Raw genomic sequence first — 19235 nt, forward strand, 5'->3', positions numbered from 1 at the left:
CACCTAGGAGCTTCTTATTTCTCTGCAATTATATTTCTGTACTCAACTTTCTGATTGTATCACAGTTTGAGTGTAAAAGGGAGAACTCGAAATCCTTAATATAAGAGGTTTCACCAAAGTTTAAAGAAAGTGTGTTCACTTGTGTTTGATGAAATATCTTTTAAAAAATAGGCCCGAAGTGTTTTCACTTATATAGGCTAATTCTCTGCATACCCTAGGTACTTATTTAATGTAAGATGTGCTTATTTCATTTTTCTTGGAATTAAATGAATGAAAAACTAACAAAGTCACAGTTGTAACAGAATAAGCAACTATTTAAAACGTGACAGCTCTAGTGATGATAATCTTAAGTGATACTCAGATCTTACCTTGAGAAATGTCCCAGAGAACCCTTTCTTATCATGTTTATAATACTTAACTGCTGATCAAATCAACATTTTAATGCTTTCCACACATTCATTTAGTTTGAAGCTTTATAGCAACCCAATAGGGCAGGTAACATTTCCCAGTTACCTAACATTCCCAGTTTACATTTATAAGCAATCATACTAAGTTGAGTTACACAAGATCACACACTCTTAAGTGGCAGAGCCAGAACATGACCTCGAAATCCCAACTACAATACAAACTTTTATTTAAATAAGGGGGAAAAAAAGCTATTATACAAATATTACTCTTCAGGTACAGCCTGTAGAGCCATGGCTATGGATGCTTAGGTTCAGAAGTACTTCTATAGATTCTTAGGTTTAGAGATGATACCATCTGGATATCTTTGCTTGAACCGGGCAACCACATCTGGGTCTAGTAGGTGGATCCCATCCAGTTGGTTTCCAAGGGTGATCCTGAGGCAAGGGGAAAGACGGGGCAAGCCACAAATCCTGGAATTTAAAGGCTTAATACTGTTAAAAGATGTGTTCTTTTCATTAAGTCTGCCTATCATCTCAATAGGCATCTGAATATCTGTGCCAATTCTTTTATAAAGATAGTACATGGTACTAAGGCTGGTAAGAAATTGGGCAGATTCCGATGTTAAAAGAGGCTGGATCTGTACTAATTAAGGGTTAATAACTTACAGCTATCCAGGCCTACATCAAAAAGTTGTGCTGCCAGTGACTACTCTGGATGAGTGACATGCTAGCAGCATGTCTTTTAAAGCTCTACCTACAGGATGAAAGACTAAAATTGTTGACAGATTAAATAGGTTCTCAGTAACCACCAGGGGGCAGATTCAGTACATCCAGTAGAATAATGAAGAGCTTTAGGGGTGGAGACCTTAAGAGCAGTGTTTAAATCTTAAAAACCTGTTGGTTTTCCAGTGAATGTTGGTCGCTTAAGAATCCTCTGAAGCCCATTTACAGACTAGTGGAAGTGAGGTGACGCTCTACTAACGTATATATTTGACCATAAGCAGTTGTGCCCTTGGGGGCTAGCATGTTCTCTGGTCTCCTTACCAGTTGGGTTGCACATTGTGTGGTCGTCCAAATAACTCAATCTTGCGAGTGCCAGGAGACAGTCTTTCAATCATGCCATAGATTTCATCTGGTTTATGACTAGTGGAACGAACCTAGGAAACAAAAGCTCTAGCTACTTTTAAAGTTACCCAAGATCACAATTCTAGCCCTTTCCACTTATGTTTATGATCCCAATGAGAAAACCTGGGATAAGAATATAGAATAGCTGATTTAAAATGTGGCTCTTTGGATGCCTGGGGAAAGCACGTACCTCAGCTACGATCACATCACAATCCAGACCCTGGTTGAAGCCTTGGGGATTTCCTTTGACTCCAACCTGCTCACCAGAGAACAGAATGATGAAAAATTTATGAAAGTTTTATGAAACTCCAGTATTTGAACTGTTTCTCAATAAGAAATCAAACAATTCCTATTTTTGCTCCATCTAATGTATTGGGCCCCACTGCTGCTCACCAAGCAGTGTTCCTTCCCATGGTTCAACCAGTGACCTGTGCGGCCTGTTCGAATGATGCGCTGCAGTTGATTTGTCTTCACCCAGATAATTTCATCTACCCGTTCATAACTGTGGGATATAAGAAAAAGAATCAGAACTTTAATCAGGCTTTCACAGTTTAAGGATGATACCATCTACTCTACAGAGGCAAGAAATCACAGTATACTCTGGAAGAAGGAAACCCTATCAACTACATATTTCCCTCAGAAGAAAACAACAGTGATTGCTACTTACCCCCAGAGGTTCAGACATTCTCTGCCCAACTCCATGGCCCTGGAAAGAAATAAGGGTTAAACAGCTACTTCCATGCCAGTATTTTTTCTCCCTTCAAGATATATGTGTTGTTTTCAATAGACATTCAGTGAACATTTACATGCAAGACACCATTGGGGCAAGAGGATGGATCTAAGAATGAAAAGGCAAAACACAGAATCTATTCTCAATGGTCTTACCTTTCACAAGAAACAAATGTAGAGTTAAACAGAATTCATGGTATCATTTGTGTTATAAACAGGCATCAGATCTCAGTAGGTAAGAAAGGCTGACTGAGTTATAAGTTTAATAGAGCTAGAAAAACCCAAGATTTTATCCCCACCCAGTACTCACTCTGTACTATATCTGCCCATACCTACATATCTTTGAACTGCATTACCTGCCTGTGACCCAGAGGAAGAGAAAGCCATCATCCTGCAGTACTGGTATGTTGAGCCTGCGCATCTCATCATCTGTCAGGGTCCCATAGGGCAGCTCCATGTGAATATCCCAGGGTGGGTCAGCCATCACAACTGCAAACTTGCCCAAGATACTGACGTCCAGGTAGCGGATATCACAACAGATCCACTGCATGAGGTGGTATTTGGTCATCTTCCCTTCCTTCACTCTCCGATTCATGGCCCCAGTCCCTCTTTTTCCATTGGATTTTCCTGTTCCCTCATATGCTATATATCCCGCTCCATTCCCAATCAGCAAGGGAGATTGCTAATTATGCCTTGCTTTCCTACATGTATGGCTGCTCTACTGAGATAAAGGTCCTTAAGTTGAGGTTAAGTTTTCTGAGCAGACAGGTACCTGAGGTGGGAAGAGTCGATCTGCATTGGAGTCACCTCCAACGCTCTGTGTAAGGGCAAGCTCTTGGCTTGGTGTATGATCTTTGCTTCCAGGAGCCTCAGAATCCATGCAAGCATCAATTTCATAGTGAACATATTTGCAGGTATCCATGTGGAAACATGTGTTTAGGAAAGAGCAGTCTCCTAATGACTCATCAGTGTGTTTATTGATGATCCGTCTGGGGAAATAGTAAGGGACAGTGGGAATCAACATGGTATTCCAGTTAGATCCCCCAGTTGCAAAAAAAATTGTTGCAAAATTTGCAGTCTTTCACTATCATCAGAGCTTCCTCTAAGAGTTTTCAGATAAGGAAAGCAGGTGATATTAAAATCTGTAATTTACAATAAAGAAATGTTTTTTAATTCCTCTCTGAGCAAAAACTTAACTTCCTTATGACAGGAATAAAGCTCTGACCTAAGAGGCCAGGTTCTTGTGTCTCCTAAGACTGTCCTTCTAGAGAACTTTAACTTTCACTGGGGATCAAAGACAGAGATATCCTGCTACTGCAAGAAAAGAGCAATTTTTTTTTTTTAATCTCATATCTTTTGGAGAATGCAGCCTGTATTCCCTCCCATAGAACACTACTTCTGAAAGTGTACCTTCAGAATCTCGAAGTCTTAGACAAACCATATTAAAAGCACTTAATGACAGCATTAAAGACAAACCCAATGAGTGGAAGGACCGTGCTTAAAAAATGACTGCTTCTAGGAGACCCAACCAACCCTCTTCCCCTCAAAAGACCTGAAGTGCAGCTTTCGACAGGGCCGGTCAGCATCACTGGCTTTCATACACTCCTCCTTGGTTCCATAGTCACAGAACTCTTGAACTTGAGCCCGACCTCGTGAGCGGAACTTTTCAACAATGGATTGTTCCTTGGCTGTTGTAGTATTTAGTAACTCTAGGATCTCCTGACTAACCTGGGTAATAGAAGAAACCTTTGTCTGGAAAGGGTTTGTAGATAAAATTAGCCCTTAAACCACCTCTGCAAATTCTACTTGACATCAGTGTCCTATGAGGGGTCAATAAACTACATTAATGTGAGAAAACCCAGAAGAGATTTTTCATGGATTTAGTCCTTTCTCACAAATCTGCACTTGGGATGAAATTAAAATATATGCAGACCAGTTCCTGCTGCTAAGCATTAAGCTAAACTCCCCTCCCCAGGAAAGCATTCTTTCCAACCAAAACCACTTATATTTAATACGTACTGAAGCAAGACACAGTGCTGATAAGCACTTTACTGTTTGGTTCAGAGCCTAGGCAACAATTCTACATGGTGGATGGGTGGTGGGGACAGGTGGGAGGCGGTACTCTAGTTAGTCTCACAAATGAGAAGACTAAGCATCAAGAGAAGTTAACTGTTCAAATTTATACAGCTAATTCATGTGGGTCCAAAATATTCTTCCACACAGAACCAGTGAAAAAGGTTTTCTAAATCAGAGTTCTCAGCATTTGGTGCACTGATGATGTTTTTGGCCAGATAATTCTTTGTGGGTTATCCTACTAAGATTGTAGGATGCTGTGCAGCATCTCTTGCTTCTCTACCCAATAGGTGACTGTAGCACTCCTGTGTTGTGATAACCAAAAACGTCTCCAGACTTTGCAAAACATCCCCTGGGCGTTAGGAGGGAGGGTGATATCATCCTTAATTGAGAACCCCGGCTCTAAACCCTCAATTCTAAGAACTGCTCTTTGCCCCTAGGGGTAAATTCTCAACCAATGCTAAAATTCAAAGTATGAGTGAAATCACTTCTATTTACCCCTACCTTCTTGCTCTGTTGTTCCTTAGTAGATTGTTGGTTAAGAAGGCTCTCTATCTCCAGATCAACATCTGAGGCAGCATGTTTTCTTGATTTCTTGGTTGGCTCTTTGGCTACTTCTGATGCGGAAGAGGCCAGACCAGAGGCCAAAGAGCTAGTAAAGGCAGCTGCTGTGGTGGAGTCCTGCTCTGCACGCCGCTTCTGCCCTGCAAGAGTCCCTGCTACCTCCCCAGGGCCCTTCTTTTCTGCCACAGCACCCATCATGGCGGAGAGCTTGGAATGATCAGCATAGGTCACAAGAGTGGGATGTGCATCATCTTGTAGGAGACTTCGCTTTACTTCGATCAACTCCTGAGCCGCAAACTTCTGTAGGAGGCTTTCTACCCCATCCTGAGTGGCAGGGGCATCTGGCTAAGGAAGGAAGGCAGGAGGGAAAGTGTTAAGACCCTGACCACGAACTGATGAAAAACAGTGGCAGTTCCCAACCTTGTCTTATCATTCATTACCGTGGAGATGGCAAGACGGATAGACACAGCATCAGTGGGCAGTGTTAGTGACAGATCAGAGAGGTGGTGTAGCAACTTCTTCTCTAATTCAGGGTCTGTAGCTAGTTCAGGAACTGCTGAAGCTGTACTGGGCTTGGGGCCACCAGAAGTGGGTGCAGCAGGTACTGGGCTGTCGCTACGGAAGGTTGGAGACAGTGCTGCTTCTGGATTCCGAAGATCTAGGAATGAAGAGATGTGAAAATGAAAAAAGGCAACCACTGTCAATCTACACATTCCTCAGGAGTTAAGATTTCCAGCATTTACAACAGAGTCCTTTCATTTCATGCAGAAAATTCTCTGACCAGATTTAGCACTAAATACCCTTTATTAAATCACACTCAAGCATTCACTGCTTTGCCAAGATAAATTTTCTGGGATCTGCTTACCCTTTCTATGTTGGGTGAGAAGTATTTCCTAATTTCATTCCTTGCTCTGCTTCAAAGGAAATAAATTAGCATGTTGGTAGATTTAAATGTCCATACCACCTCCCTTCAGTCACGCTAAATGACAACTGATATAATCAACCTGAATTTATAAGCCAAGAATATTTTCACCAACCTAACTGTGATGAGATCTTTTTAAAGAACTGAGTTTGAGTTTTAATGAATTAAGGCCGCTGGACATCAGAGAGTATAAAAAATGACAGTGTTGGGGGTTATAACTCAAACACAAAAATTTTTAGAACTGCTCAAGCCCTGGTCACCAATGATAGTTCCTGACTATATTCTTATAACCTACTCTAGTACTTCACAAGCTGGATAGCCATCATAACCTTAATAAGATTTAAGAAACTCAAATTAGGACAAAATATTACCTTTGGGAAAGCCTAATATCTGTGATTATTTATTTAAAATACAAGTGAAATATTAAACATTCAGGATCTATACTGGAATTCTGCTAAATACTATCTAAGTGGCCACTAGTTTACATTTAGAGATATGTTGGTTACTTAGAAATTTCCAAAAAAAAAAAAAAGAAATTTCCACTCTAATAGAACTGACTTCAAAAAATTTAGCTCAGAATTCCAAGGAAAATGGAGTCAAACTATGCCAAACACCTTACCAAAACAGTTACATTTTAGGAAAATAAGTTATACCCTATGTGGAAAAGAGACTCCACAATTTCATACTAGCTGAAAACGTTAAATAACAGAATTTTTTTCACCTTGCTCACTGATGATTCTTTTATGTTGTGCTGAATCTCAGACTAGAACAAGTTCCTTGTTTTGGTTTTGGCAAGGAGGTATTGTACACATAGAAATCATGGAAGCACTTTGAAGGTCTGGATGGGCAAGTCTGAAAGTAAGCAATCTAAGCTAAAGATAACATAAGAAATTTAAGCGACAATTACTATTTAGCTTATTTGGAAGACTACAGGCACAATTATTACACTGAATAGGATTGAACTGGTAACTAGTCCCTTGCAACTGAGAGATTCTAATAAATCTAAGCTAAAAATACCCCGATTATAATTTACACTAGTTTCAAACTCTGAGCTTTTAAAAAGATCAGTCAAATTTAAAATTTCTTTAGAAGAAACCAAAAATTTCTTTCATTAAGTAACCTAACCTAGCACAATTAATGATGAACCTTAGTATTATAGCAGAAAAAATACAAAGTGTTTTAAAATTAGGATTTCAGGCATTACATGCACAGTTTTATACATTATGTACTGACCATTTTAACTCATGACGTATGCTAAAGGGAGCAAATTATATAAGGTATTAAAGAGTTTGAGGGACTTCCATGGTGCTCCAGCAGCTAAGACTCCATGCTAACAATGCAGGGGGCCTGGGTTCCATCCTTGGTCAGGGAATTATATCCCACATGCTGCAACTAAGAGTTTGCATGCCACAACTAAAGATCCCACGTATTGCAACATGCCGCATGGAAGACAGAAAATATCAAGTGCCATAACTAAGACCCGGCAGCACAGCCAAATAAATAATTTGATAATAGAGCTGTGCAGTTTTGAAACTTTTAATATTTTAGATAAACTATATAAATTATCTATATCCCCCCTTTATATTTAAACGTTATTTGCCAGGCACCTATTAATATTCTTTTGCCATTAGTATGAGTTTTATTTCGTTAATAAAGACCTAAGCACCCTATAGACAATCTCTATTATGTCTTTTTTTAACCACTTAATTAGGATTAGCATGTAAAAAGTTGTATATATTTAACAGATTCAACTCAGTGAGTTTGGAGACAGTATACACTCATTAAATCACCACCACCAAGGCCATAACCATATCTATCATTCCCCAAAAGTTTCTTTCTGCTGCCTTTATTACCAGTTAAGTGGTCACTTAACACAGGATCTACCCCCTTAGAAAATGTTAAGTATACAACACAGTACTGTTAACCATAGGCACTATACACTGTATAAGAGATCTCCAGAACTTATTTATCTTGCATAACTGAGATTCTATACCCTTTTACTATCACCTCTCTATTTTTCCGCTTCCCTAGGCCTTGGCAGTCACCACTCTACTTCTATGACTTTGACTATTTTAGATTCCACATGTCAAATACAATCTAAGTGAGACCATATGGTATTTGCATCTGAATTAGTTCACTTATCATAATGTCCTCCAGATCCACTCATGCTGTCACAAATGGCAGGATTTCCTCCTTCTTTTGGCTGTAAAATATCCCATTGCATGTTTATTTCATGTTTTCTTTATCCATTTATCCATCAATGGATGTTTAGGTTGCTTCCATATCTTGGCTGTATGTGAACATAAATAATGCTACAATGAGCATGGATGTGCAGCTATCTCCTTGAAATCCTTATTTCAAATCCTTTGAGTTCCTAAAAGTGAAACTGCTGGATCATATGGTAATTCTATTTTTTTACTTACTGAGGAACATCCATACTGTTTTCCATAGTGGCTATGCCAGTTTACATTCCCACTATCGGTGAATCAGGATTCCCTTTTCTTGCTAACACTCGTTCTCTTTTTTTTAATAACAAGTTTGAGGTGATACCTTATTATGGTTATGATTTGCATTCCCCTGATGATTAGTGATGTTGAACAAGTTTTCAAACACCTGTTGGTCATTTGCATGTCTTCTCTGGAGACCTATTAGGCTTCCCTGGTGGCTCAGAGGTTAAAGTGTCTGCCTGCAATGCGGGAGACCTGGGTTTGATCCCTGGGTCAGGAAGATCCTCTGGAGAAGGAAATGGCAGCCCACTCCAGTATTCTTGCCTGGAGAATCCCATGGATGGAGGAGCCTGGTAGGCTACAGCCCACGGGGTCGCAAAGAGTCGGACACAACTGAGCGACTTCACTTCACTTCACTTTGGAGACCTATTACCTCTTAAATTGGTGTATTTTGCTTGTTTCTTGCCCTTCTGACTTAAAAGAAAGTAAGTGTTGTCACTGATTAAAGTAAATAGTAGCATTTTCCATAATTTCAACATTTCAATCAGTGTTTCATTCTTGTTAATGTAATCTAACCCAAATTCTGTTCAGGAACACACTTATTCACTGTCACATTACTTTCCTTTTTGCCACAATGGTTCTTGAGATGCTTGGCTTAAATATGCAATAATACCACATTATTTCCATGATAAACATTTTGTTGATTGAATTTATTTTAAATGAAGTCCAGAATCTAACAGTTCAAAGAATCTACTTGACATTATTACATCTCCTATTATCATACTTAAAATAACAATGTATAAATTTGGTTAGATGTTAATGCTGGTTAGATGTTCATTTTCTATCAATTAGTTTATCAAACTTTTCATGCAAATGTTACCTGCTATTTCTAAAATATACTACACGTTTTTTCATGTAAACTTTCAACACCTAGCAGACATTATCTCAGTGAGGAAAAGCACTGACTGTGTTCCGATGTTAATGTCATTAAGTTGAAAATGTACTTTTTATAATTCACCTACTGATACTACAAAAACTGTAATATAAACATTTCTTCTTACAATTTTTGCTTTCTCTGGTAACTAAATTTATACGTTCTTTGAGCTATGTTTTGACCTTTTCTTACAGCAAGGACTCTATGATAAAGAACCACTTTAACATATATTTTCAATCCCTAGAATTGGATACAAACTTTTTTTTCTTTTTGATAATCTGACCAATACTTAAGTTTTAATACAGTTCTGTGATTCTGATTATGACTCCTTATGTTAGTAACACCTCGTGGGAGTATTCTTTTCATTACATTCAGGACATGGAGCTGAAAATATCTCTTTTAAGGTTACTTGGAGGAGGCGGCTCACATTTAATATTTGGAACAAAATTAACAGCTGATTAATGTAACTGTCGTTTATAGATGGGCTTGAGCCACTCTGAATTCCCTTAAGTCAAACACAAATTTGTGCACAGATACACAAATCTGGGGGAAAGACTCCAACAATTTATCATTCTTAAAATGGGTTATGGGCAGAAAATAATTAGGAATCCCTGAGTTCCAACTCCTTCAGAAAGTATTCGTTATTAATTCAGTACATTTATTGAGCACTTCCATTATGCTGGTAACTATGCAGATTCTCCACTTCTAATCTAATGAAAAATGTCATGTGTTGGGCTCAGCAAAGGAATATTTGAGTTTTAAGAGCTCAGTTAAAGATAAACAAAATACTAGCTTGAAGACATAAAAATGTAGCCAGACTGTGAACTTGCTGACCTCTAAAATATGTCAATATCCATATTCACATCTTCAATTCCATTGATGAAATACATTGAGCAGTTCACATATTCACTCTGTGCTAAGCTACGCCATGTATGGATGTGAGAGCTGGACTGTGAAGAATTGATGCTTTTGAACTGTGGTGTTGGAGAAGACTCTTGAGAGTCCCTTGGACTGCAAGGAGATCCAACTAGTCTATTCTAAAGGAGATCAGTCCTGGGTGTTCTTTGGAAGGACTGATGCTAAAGCTGAAACTCCAATACTTTGGCCACCTCATGGGAAGAGTTGACTCATTGGAAAAGACTCTGATGCTGGGAGGGATTAGGGGCAGGAGAAGGGGACGACCAAAGATGAGATGGCTGGATGGCATCACCGACTCGATGGACATGAGTTTGGGTGAACTCTGGGAGTTGGTGATGGACAGGGAGGCCTGCTGTGCTGCAATTCATGGGGTCACAAAGAGTCAGACACGACTGAGTGACTGAACTGAACTGAACTGAAGCTGCACCAAGTTTATTTTGTTTCAATTAATGAAATAAACATTTATTGAAAGTAATAATCTTCATTTCAGAAATCTACTTTATTCTATGGAAAACAGTGTGGCAGTTCCCAAGCAAATTGAAAACAGAATTACCATATGCTCCAGCAATTCCACTTCTGTTATATGTCCAAAAAAGTTGAAAACAGAATCTTGAAGCGATAACCTGTTACACCCATGTTCACAGCAGCATTATTCACAATAGCCAAAATGTGGAAGCAACCCTCAAGTATCCACCAATGGATAAATGGATCAAGAAAATGTGGTATATACATACAATGGAATATTATTCAGCTTTAAAAAGGAAGGAAATTATGACACGTGCTACAACGTGGATGAACCTTGAGGATGTGCTAAAGGAAATCAGTCAAATACTTCATGATTCCATTTTCACAAGGTAACTATAGTCGTCAAACACAGAAACAAGGTAGAATGGTGGTTGCCAGGGCCTGGGATGAAGGGAGAATAGTGTGAGTTTTGGTTTTGCAAGACAAAAGAATTTTGGAGACTGGTTGCACAATAATGTGAATATACATCACACTATCAACTATACATTTTTAAATGGTTAGATGGTATTTTATGGTATGTGTTCTTTTGCCACAATTTTTTTTTAAAGTTATACCTTAAAAATGCCAAGCTAACAAAGGTCTCCCAGTGATTCTTTGTTCATAATATTTTGCATTTATTAATGACATGGATACATTTTAGTTTATTTAAATATCCTTGTCTTTTAATATTGAGCTCAACAGTAAATAATTAAATATCAGATTTCGGTAACCCTATAAAAATATAGATGTGGTAAGAACATTTTTATTTCCTGTGAGAAAAGAACTAAATGATATGAATTTTCATGTAGCCTTTGGTTATATTTTCCATGACAAATTGGTTAAGAGAGTGTTTCACAATGTTTTCCTAAGAATCCTAACCCTTAAGGAAACATATTCTTTGGAATAACCAAAATAACTGAATGGAAGAACAGTGACAGGCTGGCTGACTTAATTTGTGTGTTTCATCTTTACTTACCCCCTGAAGACCAAATAGGCCCGTCAAAGCTCTGGGCTAGAAGGTAATATATGTTTAATCACAAACTCAAAAACAATTTTACAGGAATCTTAACTATATCAACTGGCTATACTAAAAGTCTTACCCATATTTTATTAAGTGCATGTACAAATCAAGAGATATTTATATCCCAAAAAGAATATTTATGTTCAAGGGAGAATAGATCTTGCTTTCAAAATTATTAAACATGCTCAGCAAGGACCCTGATGAAGTATCCAGACTCTAGTGGTTGGATTTGCATACAGCACAAAGTTTGGTTAATACCAAAGTGTGGTTAATACCATGGAAAAGTGAAGCGGAATTTCTATTAATTAATCCTTGATAATATGACTTGCACTTCTTCCTCTACTTGCTCTGCCCTCTTACCATCTCTTTAGTTATTTAAGTCCTATATAGCTGCTGAGACCAAATTCCAAGTGTCAACTCTTCCATGATGTCTTCACTGACTAGACTGACTCTTGTTAGTTCTACCTTCACTGTGCTCATTGTGGAATTAATTCATTTGGCATTTTACATATATCATCGTTTATTTCTGACTTTTTCTTTATTCCCAACTAAATTTTAAACTCCTTGAGGGCAGGGACACAGTCTAATTTTTGTCTAACTAGACTCATGTAGATACTCGATAGATGTCCACTTACTATGGTGTAAGAGTCCTGGCAAGACATCTTTTAGTTTCAAGGGCCAGAATACAAGTGCATAGACCTAATATACTTCAACACAAGATTTAGAAATGGACTCGAGTATACTGATAAACAGTGCAAGCTGCCACAAGAGTGGTATGTATTCATTATCCTTGCAGATCTTTAATTGATTTGCCTTAGATAATTCAGGGCTTGTGTAGGGGATGTGGTATGAGTAGAAAATCTTTTGAGGTTCCTTCAAGTTTTAAAACTGTGACACGGGTCAATAGGAGGGGAGAAAAAGTTTCAAAACAAATGTTTTCAGATTCCTGCTCGGTGTGTAAATGGCTAAACCAATGCTATTTCCTCTACTCATTTAGCAACATTGAGTGCCAACTCTGTGAGGACCACTGAACTGGGTACTGTGGAGATAAAGGCTTAGTACTTGTTCTCACGGTGCCCAGAATCGCAAAGAAATGAGCAATACAAAGCAATTGCTATAACCAAGGGAAGAACAAAGCGCTAGGGGAGTTAACCATAAAAAGGGACTTGCTGCTTCAAGGGATAGGAGCTGAAAGGCCTAGCAAACGGGACGCTCCCGTAGACTTAAGAAAAGTCAACGAGATGGGGGGACGCGGAGATGCGAAGGGAGCTTCCGACCTGGGAAAGAGAACTGGAGGAATCAGAGACCAGGCTGAGAAGCCGCTACTACCTGCAGGAAGATGAAGCATCTGTGCTGCTGAGGGGGAAGAGAACCGGAACCAATGTATGAAGCGTTAAAGAAACACGTTTGAGGAAACGCACCAACTCGGGAGCTTTTTTTCTCCAGGGTTCCCTTCAGCCCTCTCTAGCTAAGCATCGGCCCCAACAACCCCGCGCCTCACCCAAGTGCCCCGAGTCCTGCTTCCGCCTCCGCTGCAGCCTCTCCCGCAGTGAGTCCAGCTGCTTTTTGTGGGCCTGGATAGAGCTCCACGTGTCCGACATTTCAGTCTCGTGGCCCGGCCACGTCTCCAACTAGGCACGGCGGACTAGCGCTTCCCAGCTCTGGCTTCAAGAAATTGCCTAACTCTCACGCGGACACCCCAAGGCTAGCCGGAAAGAGATCCCAGCAGAAGCTATGGAGGGAAAGTCACTTCCGGCTTTTCTCTCCCTTTGAAGCTGAAATGAGAGCCACCATAAGTGCTGGCAGAATGGCGGATATGTTTTTTACAGGAGCTCTTTAGCGCTTCCGGGTGCTTTGAGGCTGTGGTTGCCGTGTTGGTGTCTGGCAAAGCTGCCATGTTGCTTATAGCCGCGCATGCGGCCATGTTAAGTATTAGGAAATGAGTCCGAGTGCGTTAAGGCGGCGCTCTAGGGCAGCATGTGTAATCCCGGTTTTTGAAATGAAGGATCACTAATTCCTTTGGACAGTTTGACACTAACATACCTTTGCCCCTAAAGATGTAAGTTCATGTTTCCGTGCACTTGTTTACAAAAATATACCACTACGTATGCTGTGAGGGAAGAGGACTGATGGAACAGAGATACTATGAAGAGATTCAGTTCAGTCGCTCAGTCGCGTCCGACTCTTTGCGACCCCATGAACCGCAGCACGCCAGGCCTCTCTGTCCATCACCAACTCCCGGAGTCCACCCAAACCCTTGTCCATAGAGTCGATGATGCCATCCAGCCATCTCATCCTCTGTCGTCCCCGTCTCCTCCTGCCCTCAATCTTTCCCAGCATCAGGGTCTTTTCCAATGAGTCAGCTCTTTGCATCAGGTGGCCAAAGTATTGGAGTTTCAGCGTCAACATCAGTCCTTCCAATGAACACCCAGGACTGATCCTTTAGCATGGACTGTTTGGATAAAGAGATTACATATACATATTCTCACTATTATACCAAATCTACAAGTATCATATGTAATACGTTAAAGTAGAGCCTTCAGGGAACTCTCAGGCTGTCCAGTGGTTAGGAGTTCACACTTTCACTGCCCAGTACCCTGTTTGATCTGTGGTGGGGGAACTTAAGATCCCACAAGTTGGGGAAGGTGGAGGCTAGGTGGGGGGAGGCTAAATTAACAAATAAAATAAGATCGACTCCTCAGAGGGGGTACTAGGGGGCTTCTGAGGTTCTGGTTGTGCTGCATTTCTTATTGTGGGCATGAACACGTTGTTTAAGAAAATCATCGGATCCAAACAGTTTGGTATGTGAAATTCTCTGTATAGTAAACTTAAAAACTTTTTTTTTTTTTTAAATGGGATCCTCTGAATGGAAGTATTTGGGAACCACTGATTTATCTACTCCACAGAATGCCAAACACTGCCGGAAAGAACAGCTTCAGAAGGCATGGCCCCTATTTTCAGAGTCTCTGGTCTGGTAAAGGAGCCAAACCCCACTCCCTTTACTGATATTGAACCATCTTTGCAACATAAGGCAGCATGAACATAGGCTTAAAAAACAAACGTGACTGCAAAGAAGGGAGGACACTCCAAGCCCAGATGATCCAAGATGGCATTGGAAAGAGGGTGACATCAAGATTCAGGCTTGAAATGACAGATAGGACTTAAGTAGGTGAAGTATAAGAAAGAATTCCAGACTAAGAACATGATAAAAGCGAAGGTCTAGACTCGATGTAGGAAAGCATGGTGCATGCCATGTTGAACCAGATTAATTTTGCTAGAACACAGAAAATTATATTTGGGAATTTGGAGAATATTTGTTTCCATATTTGAAGCTAGATTGCAAAAGGTACATGTTACCTTGCAATTTATTCAGAATACAACAGGGGACATTTTAAAGTTTGCATATAGGGAATATTTTAGGGGAGCTGATATTTAAGTTTAGAGATAGGGGAAATGATTAGTAGCCTATGGTAACAGTTTCACCATAGAATCTTTAAGTCAGAAGCCATCTATGGATAGTAATGGAAAGGAAGGGATGAAAATGAAGAGGGACTACTAAGAAGAAAGATGTATGTATATTGGAATGTGGTGGTTTCATTCATTTATTCAGCAAATATTTACTGAGTGACCACTATGTGCTAGGTACTGTGCAGATTTAGTAGTGATCAAAATATTCATCTCTCTCATTTTCTGAATTTAATTTGTCTTGTGTTCCTTTAAGCATTGAAATGCAGGACACGGAAATGAATATGAGCTCATATGAGCATCTCTGGACATTTAATTTTCAGGATTATACTTAATTAGAAGGAAAAATGGAATTTCCATGACAGCCATGGTTAAGAATTGGCCTTCCAATGCAGGGGACACAGGTTTGATCCCTGGTTAGTGAACTAAGATCCCACATACTGTGGGCAACCAAACCCACATGCGGCAACTAGAGTGCCTGCATGCTGCAACCAAGACTCAGTGCAGCCTTGAAAAAAAAAAAAGAAACAATGCTATCTTACTCAGCAGAAATACTCTTGGTGAAGTTGGCTGATCACTACTTCTAAGGGACTGCTCTACCTAAGGGGTTTTGGTTTCTTTAATAAACCTGGTTCTAACAACGACCCTCAAGAAAGTTGACAAAGAATGCTTTTGCACTTTCATTTAGGATATATTCTGTGTGACCCTATGTTTAGACGCATGTATTATTACTAAAGTAAGATAATCCCGTTATTGCTATATTAGAGAACTGTTAGAGTTAATTGTTCACAAATCTGAATCCCTCACTTACTGTAAGATCACTGTTTCTTTCAAGGTCCTTAACACATAGAAATTAAATATATAGTAACTATATAGCAGTAAAATGAAATAGTCTGGGGGAGAAAGACAGCATAGGATATAGCTTTGCAGAAGTTGAAGAGAGTTGATTCATCTCAAAGACAGATTTCCACAGGTCATCCCTTAAACTTATAAGCATTTTTGTCTAAGAAAGGAAGAATTTGTTTAATGGAAGAGATTCAGGCTCTGGTAGAATTCAGGATACGCATGACCTGAATTGCCTCCACTCACCTACAGAGGAAGCCAAAGTGGCAGTACAGGTACTCCTGAAAGTAAGCCAAATTAAGGGGAGCTCCCAGAAGTTTTTGCTTTAACATTCACTTTTTAAACTATTACAGTAATAAACCAGGCAAATTTTAGGAGCACAAGAGGACCACTTAGCATGATCTGCTTATAGAGGGATTTTTTTCTAGAGGCCTCAGGACCAGTTTTCAGCTCAAAAGAAAACCACTTTCTTATCTGGGCCCCCTCTTAGCCAGTCTGCATACAACTGTGAGCAGTGCAGAGAGGAGGACTGACTCTCACCCAGACCTCTTTTAGTCCAAAGACTGAAAGCCTAGTTGTGAGCAGATGATTGCTGCATGCGCTACATCTCCTAACTTTCTGGTAATCTCCTAATCTGCTCTGGTAGAGTGTTCAGAGTTAGCCACAACAGTAATGGTTCCCATCCCACATACGCTTATGAAGTGTGACTCTGTCACTCTTCCCAATGAGGTAAAGCTTGTTTCCTCACCTCTTGAATCTGAACTGGCCTTCTGACTAGCTTTGGCCAAGAGAAAGTGGCAGAGATGATATTCTTTGAGTTTCAGATTCTAGCCCTTAAGAGGCCTTGCAGTTTCTGCTTTTGTCATCTTAGAGACCTAGGCCTTTATGCAAGTCCATTTATCCTAATAGCTAAACCACTTGAAGAGAGAGTGAGGGAGAGGGAAAGGGAGAGGAAGGGAAAAAGAGAGAGAGAAATTCTAGAGATTGAAAGATGTCAAAAAGAGATCTTGGAGAATGAGACTCTAAGGAGAGAGGTTCCAGTATTCCAGTCATTCAGCTGAGGGGCCAGAAGTGAGTGAGGCCATCTTGGATCCTCCAGCCTAAATTGAAGCTGCTGAGTGAGCTTAGCCCTCACCACCTGGAACACAAACAAGCCATCCTAGCTGAAGCCTGTTTAGACCCATGGACTCACAAGCTAATACATAATTATTTGTAAGACCCTAAGTTTTGGATGGTTTGTTACATAGCAACGGATCACTGAATCATCCACAGTACTGACCGAATAGTACGCTTCTTAACTGGTTCTTTGGTCAAATGTTTTCTTTCTTCAGTTTTGTCCTTACTCAGATTTTAAAATTATATAATCAAAAGCACAGTGTCCATTGGGGTTAGTAAATCTGTTGTTAAACATTAAGAAAAACAAGAAAATGTAAAGGGAAGTCAAAGTTGGGTCTGAGGGAAAGTCATGTGAGTGAGGTCTCTTCTGGGAATCAGGAGATAGATGTTTACTAAGAAGTTCCAGAGACAGTAAACCAGAATCCTAGGAGTAGAAAATGTGCCAATAGAATTGAGACCTTTTTGAGGGGTGACACAGGTTGAAATCTGGGAGAAGCTGATGCTGAGACAAAGTCAGGAGTGCAAAAGTTTTATTGGGAAGTAACACTTGTTCAAAAAAAAAAAAAAGAAGTGGGGAGGAGGGGTGAAGAAAGTGGGATTGGGTTGGGAAAGCTGTCCAAAGCTATCAGTGCTGCAGCTGTGATAGTCGCTGCCAGACCACTGGGGAGTTCCATGGTAAGAACTGTTCATTAGTCCCATGTTCCCTGGCAATGGCTAAGCCCTATACCACCCACCACCTTGCTTAGTCTTTGACCAGGGGCTGGAGAGGACAACTGGAGGCTGTCCAGGCTCTTTTTTTTTTTCGGTCACTCCATGAAGCTTGTGGGATTTTAGTTCCTTCAACCAGATATCAAACCTGGCCCTTGGCAGAGAGCACAGAGTCCTAACCAGTGGACTGCCATGGAATTCTCTAACCAGGTTTCTTGGAGCTAGGTAGCCAGTTCTTTCTTGAAGGGACATCTTGGAAGTAGCACATATCTGTTTCTGCCAAAGGGGACTAGATGTACCTTATATAGGTTTTTACATGGTAACTCCATTTGTCCTTAGGTCGTTGTATAGATTTGGTTAATTTCTTTCAGCATGGTTATTATGAAAGCTCAGTTTAAGAGAACTGTATGTCCCCTCCCCTTTCTATAACTTTGTGTCATTAGTTAGTCATTTCCCTTTCTGGAATCCCACAGGCCATTGTGTCTTAGCACAGTATTTGCTACCACCATATAAAAATATGTTTACATTTTTCCTCTTGACTGAGCTTGCTTTGGGACAGAAGTATGTCTTCTTTACCTTTGTACCTACCTAGCACTTGGTCTCTGAAACAAATCCTCAAAATTGAACTGAATGAATGAGCTAAGAAACTGTCTCCTGCTTCTTATAATAGTGATCTGTTTATCCATCTAGTTCGAACTGAATCCACGATCCCTATTTCAGATAAAGTGTTTTGCAAGCTGCATTTATTTACATATTCACTGCAGCAGGTTAGAGTTAATTCACTTTCCAAAGAAATGATCAAATGAGAAGTAATTGAGAGTAAGAAAGGGTGGGGTTGAAGATAGGGATTGGAGTGGGCTTTAAGGAGGCTCTAAGATAATAAGATAGAAAAGAAATAAAAGCTGTCAGAGGTCAATGAAAGAAGAAAAAGCTGGGGAGGGAAAGAATGAAAAGTAGATAGAAGGGAAAATAAAGTAGAGCTATGAAGGATGAGGGTAGGGAGTCAGGCTCAGGGCTGACCTGCCCAAGGAAGTATCCATTAGTAGAAGTCTCACTGACAGCTGTTATTATAATGGGAACTGGCATCTAAAGAGAGGGCAAGTCTAGTTTAATTAGTTAAATGGCATTATCTATGTCCAGTGGGGGTGGGGAGGTAAGGGAATAGAAGGATTGGTGACCCACCTCCTTCCATAGGCTGAAAGGAAAAACAGATTTATAAAGCTTTGGTAGGAAATTAAAGAGACAGGAGCTGTTTCTTCCCCAGCCTCCTTCGCAAGATTGTCATGTCCTATTCACTAGTACCTAAAGGGGAATGGGTACGGCTCCAGGAGGCCATTGTAATTAAACCTCCGTTTAGGAACAGGTTTACTCACCTCTTCCCTTCAGTCTTCCAGCCAGCCTCACTTTAGGAGTCCCGTGATGGAACCAGAACCAAGTACCACCCCTGAAGGTAGTAGCA

General features: G+C 40.1%; 1 protein-coding gene across 1 annotated transcript; it reads right to left on the reverse strand.

The window, feature by feature from the left end:
* Nucleotides 1-459: 459 nt before the first annotated feature.
* On the reverse strand, nucleotides 460-13405 carry METTL3 (methyltransferase like 3). Its single transcript, XM_040227182.1, has 11 exons — nucleotides 13146-13405; nucleotides 5339-5556; nucleotides 4839-5243; nucleotides 3814-3989; nucleotides 3034-3250; nucleotides 2618-2805; nucleotides 2200-2238; nucleotides 1926-2034; nucleotides 1723-1788; nucleotides 1452-1564; nucleotides 460-842 (listed from the first exon to the last, which is right to left on the reverse strand). Exons 1-11 carry the CDS (start codon nucleotides 13243-13245, stop codon nucleotides 731-733), a joined length of 1743 nt encoding a protein of 580 aa, XP_040083116.1. The 5' UTR covers nucleotides 13246-13405; the 3' UTR covers nucleotides 460-730.
* Nucleotides 13406-19235: the final 5830 nt, after the last annotated feature.

Source organism: Oryx dammah, unplaced genomic scaffold, assembly GCF_014754425.2.
Source record: "Oryx dammah isolate SB20612 unplaced genomic scaffold, SCBI_Odam_1.1 HiC_scaffold_26, whole genome shotgun sequence".
Taxonomy (NCBI): Eukaryota; Metazoa; Chordata; class Mammalia; order Artiodactyla; family Bovidae; genus Oryx; species Oryx dammah.

Bases quoted from the DNA above. Each gene is read 5' to 3' on its own strand.
- METTL3 (XM_040227182.1), bottom strand. From the start codon at position 13,245: ATGTCGGACACGTGGAGCTCTATCCAGGCCCACAAAAAGCAGCTGGAC. The intron at 5,557-13,145 runs GTGAGGCGCGGG...CTTCATTCCTAG, and splicing joins GCAGGACTCGGGGCACTTGG to ATCTTCGGAATCCAGAAGCA. The intron at 2,806-3,033 runs GTACCTGTCTGC...CACCTCATGCAG, and splicing joins ATCGACTCTTCCCACCTCAG to TGGATCTGTTGTGATATCCG.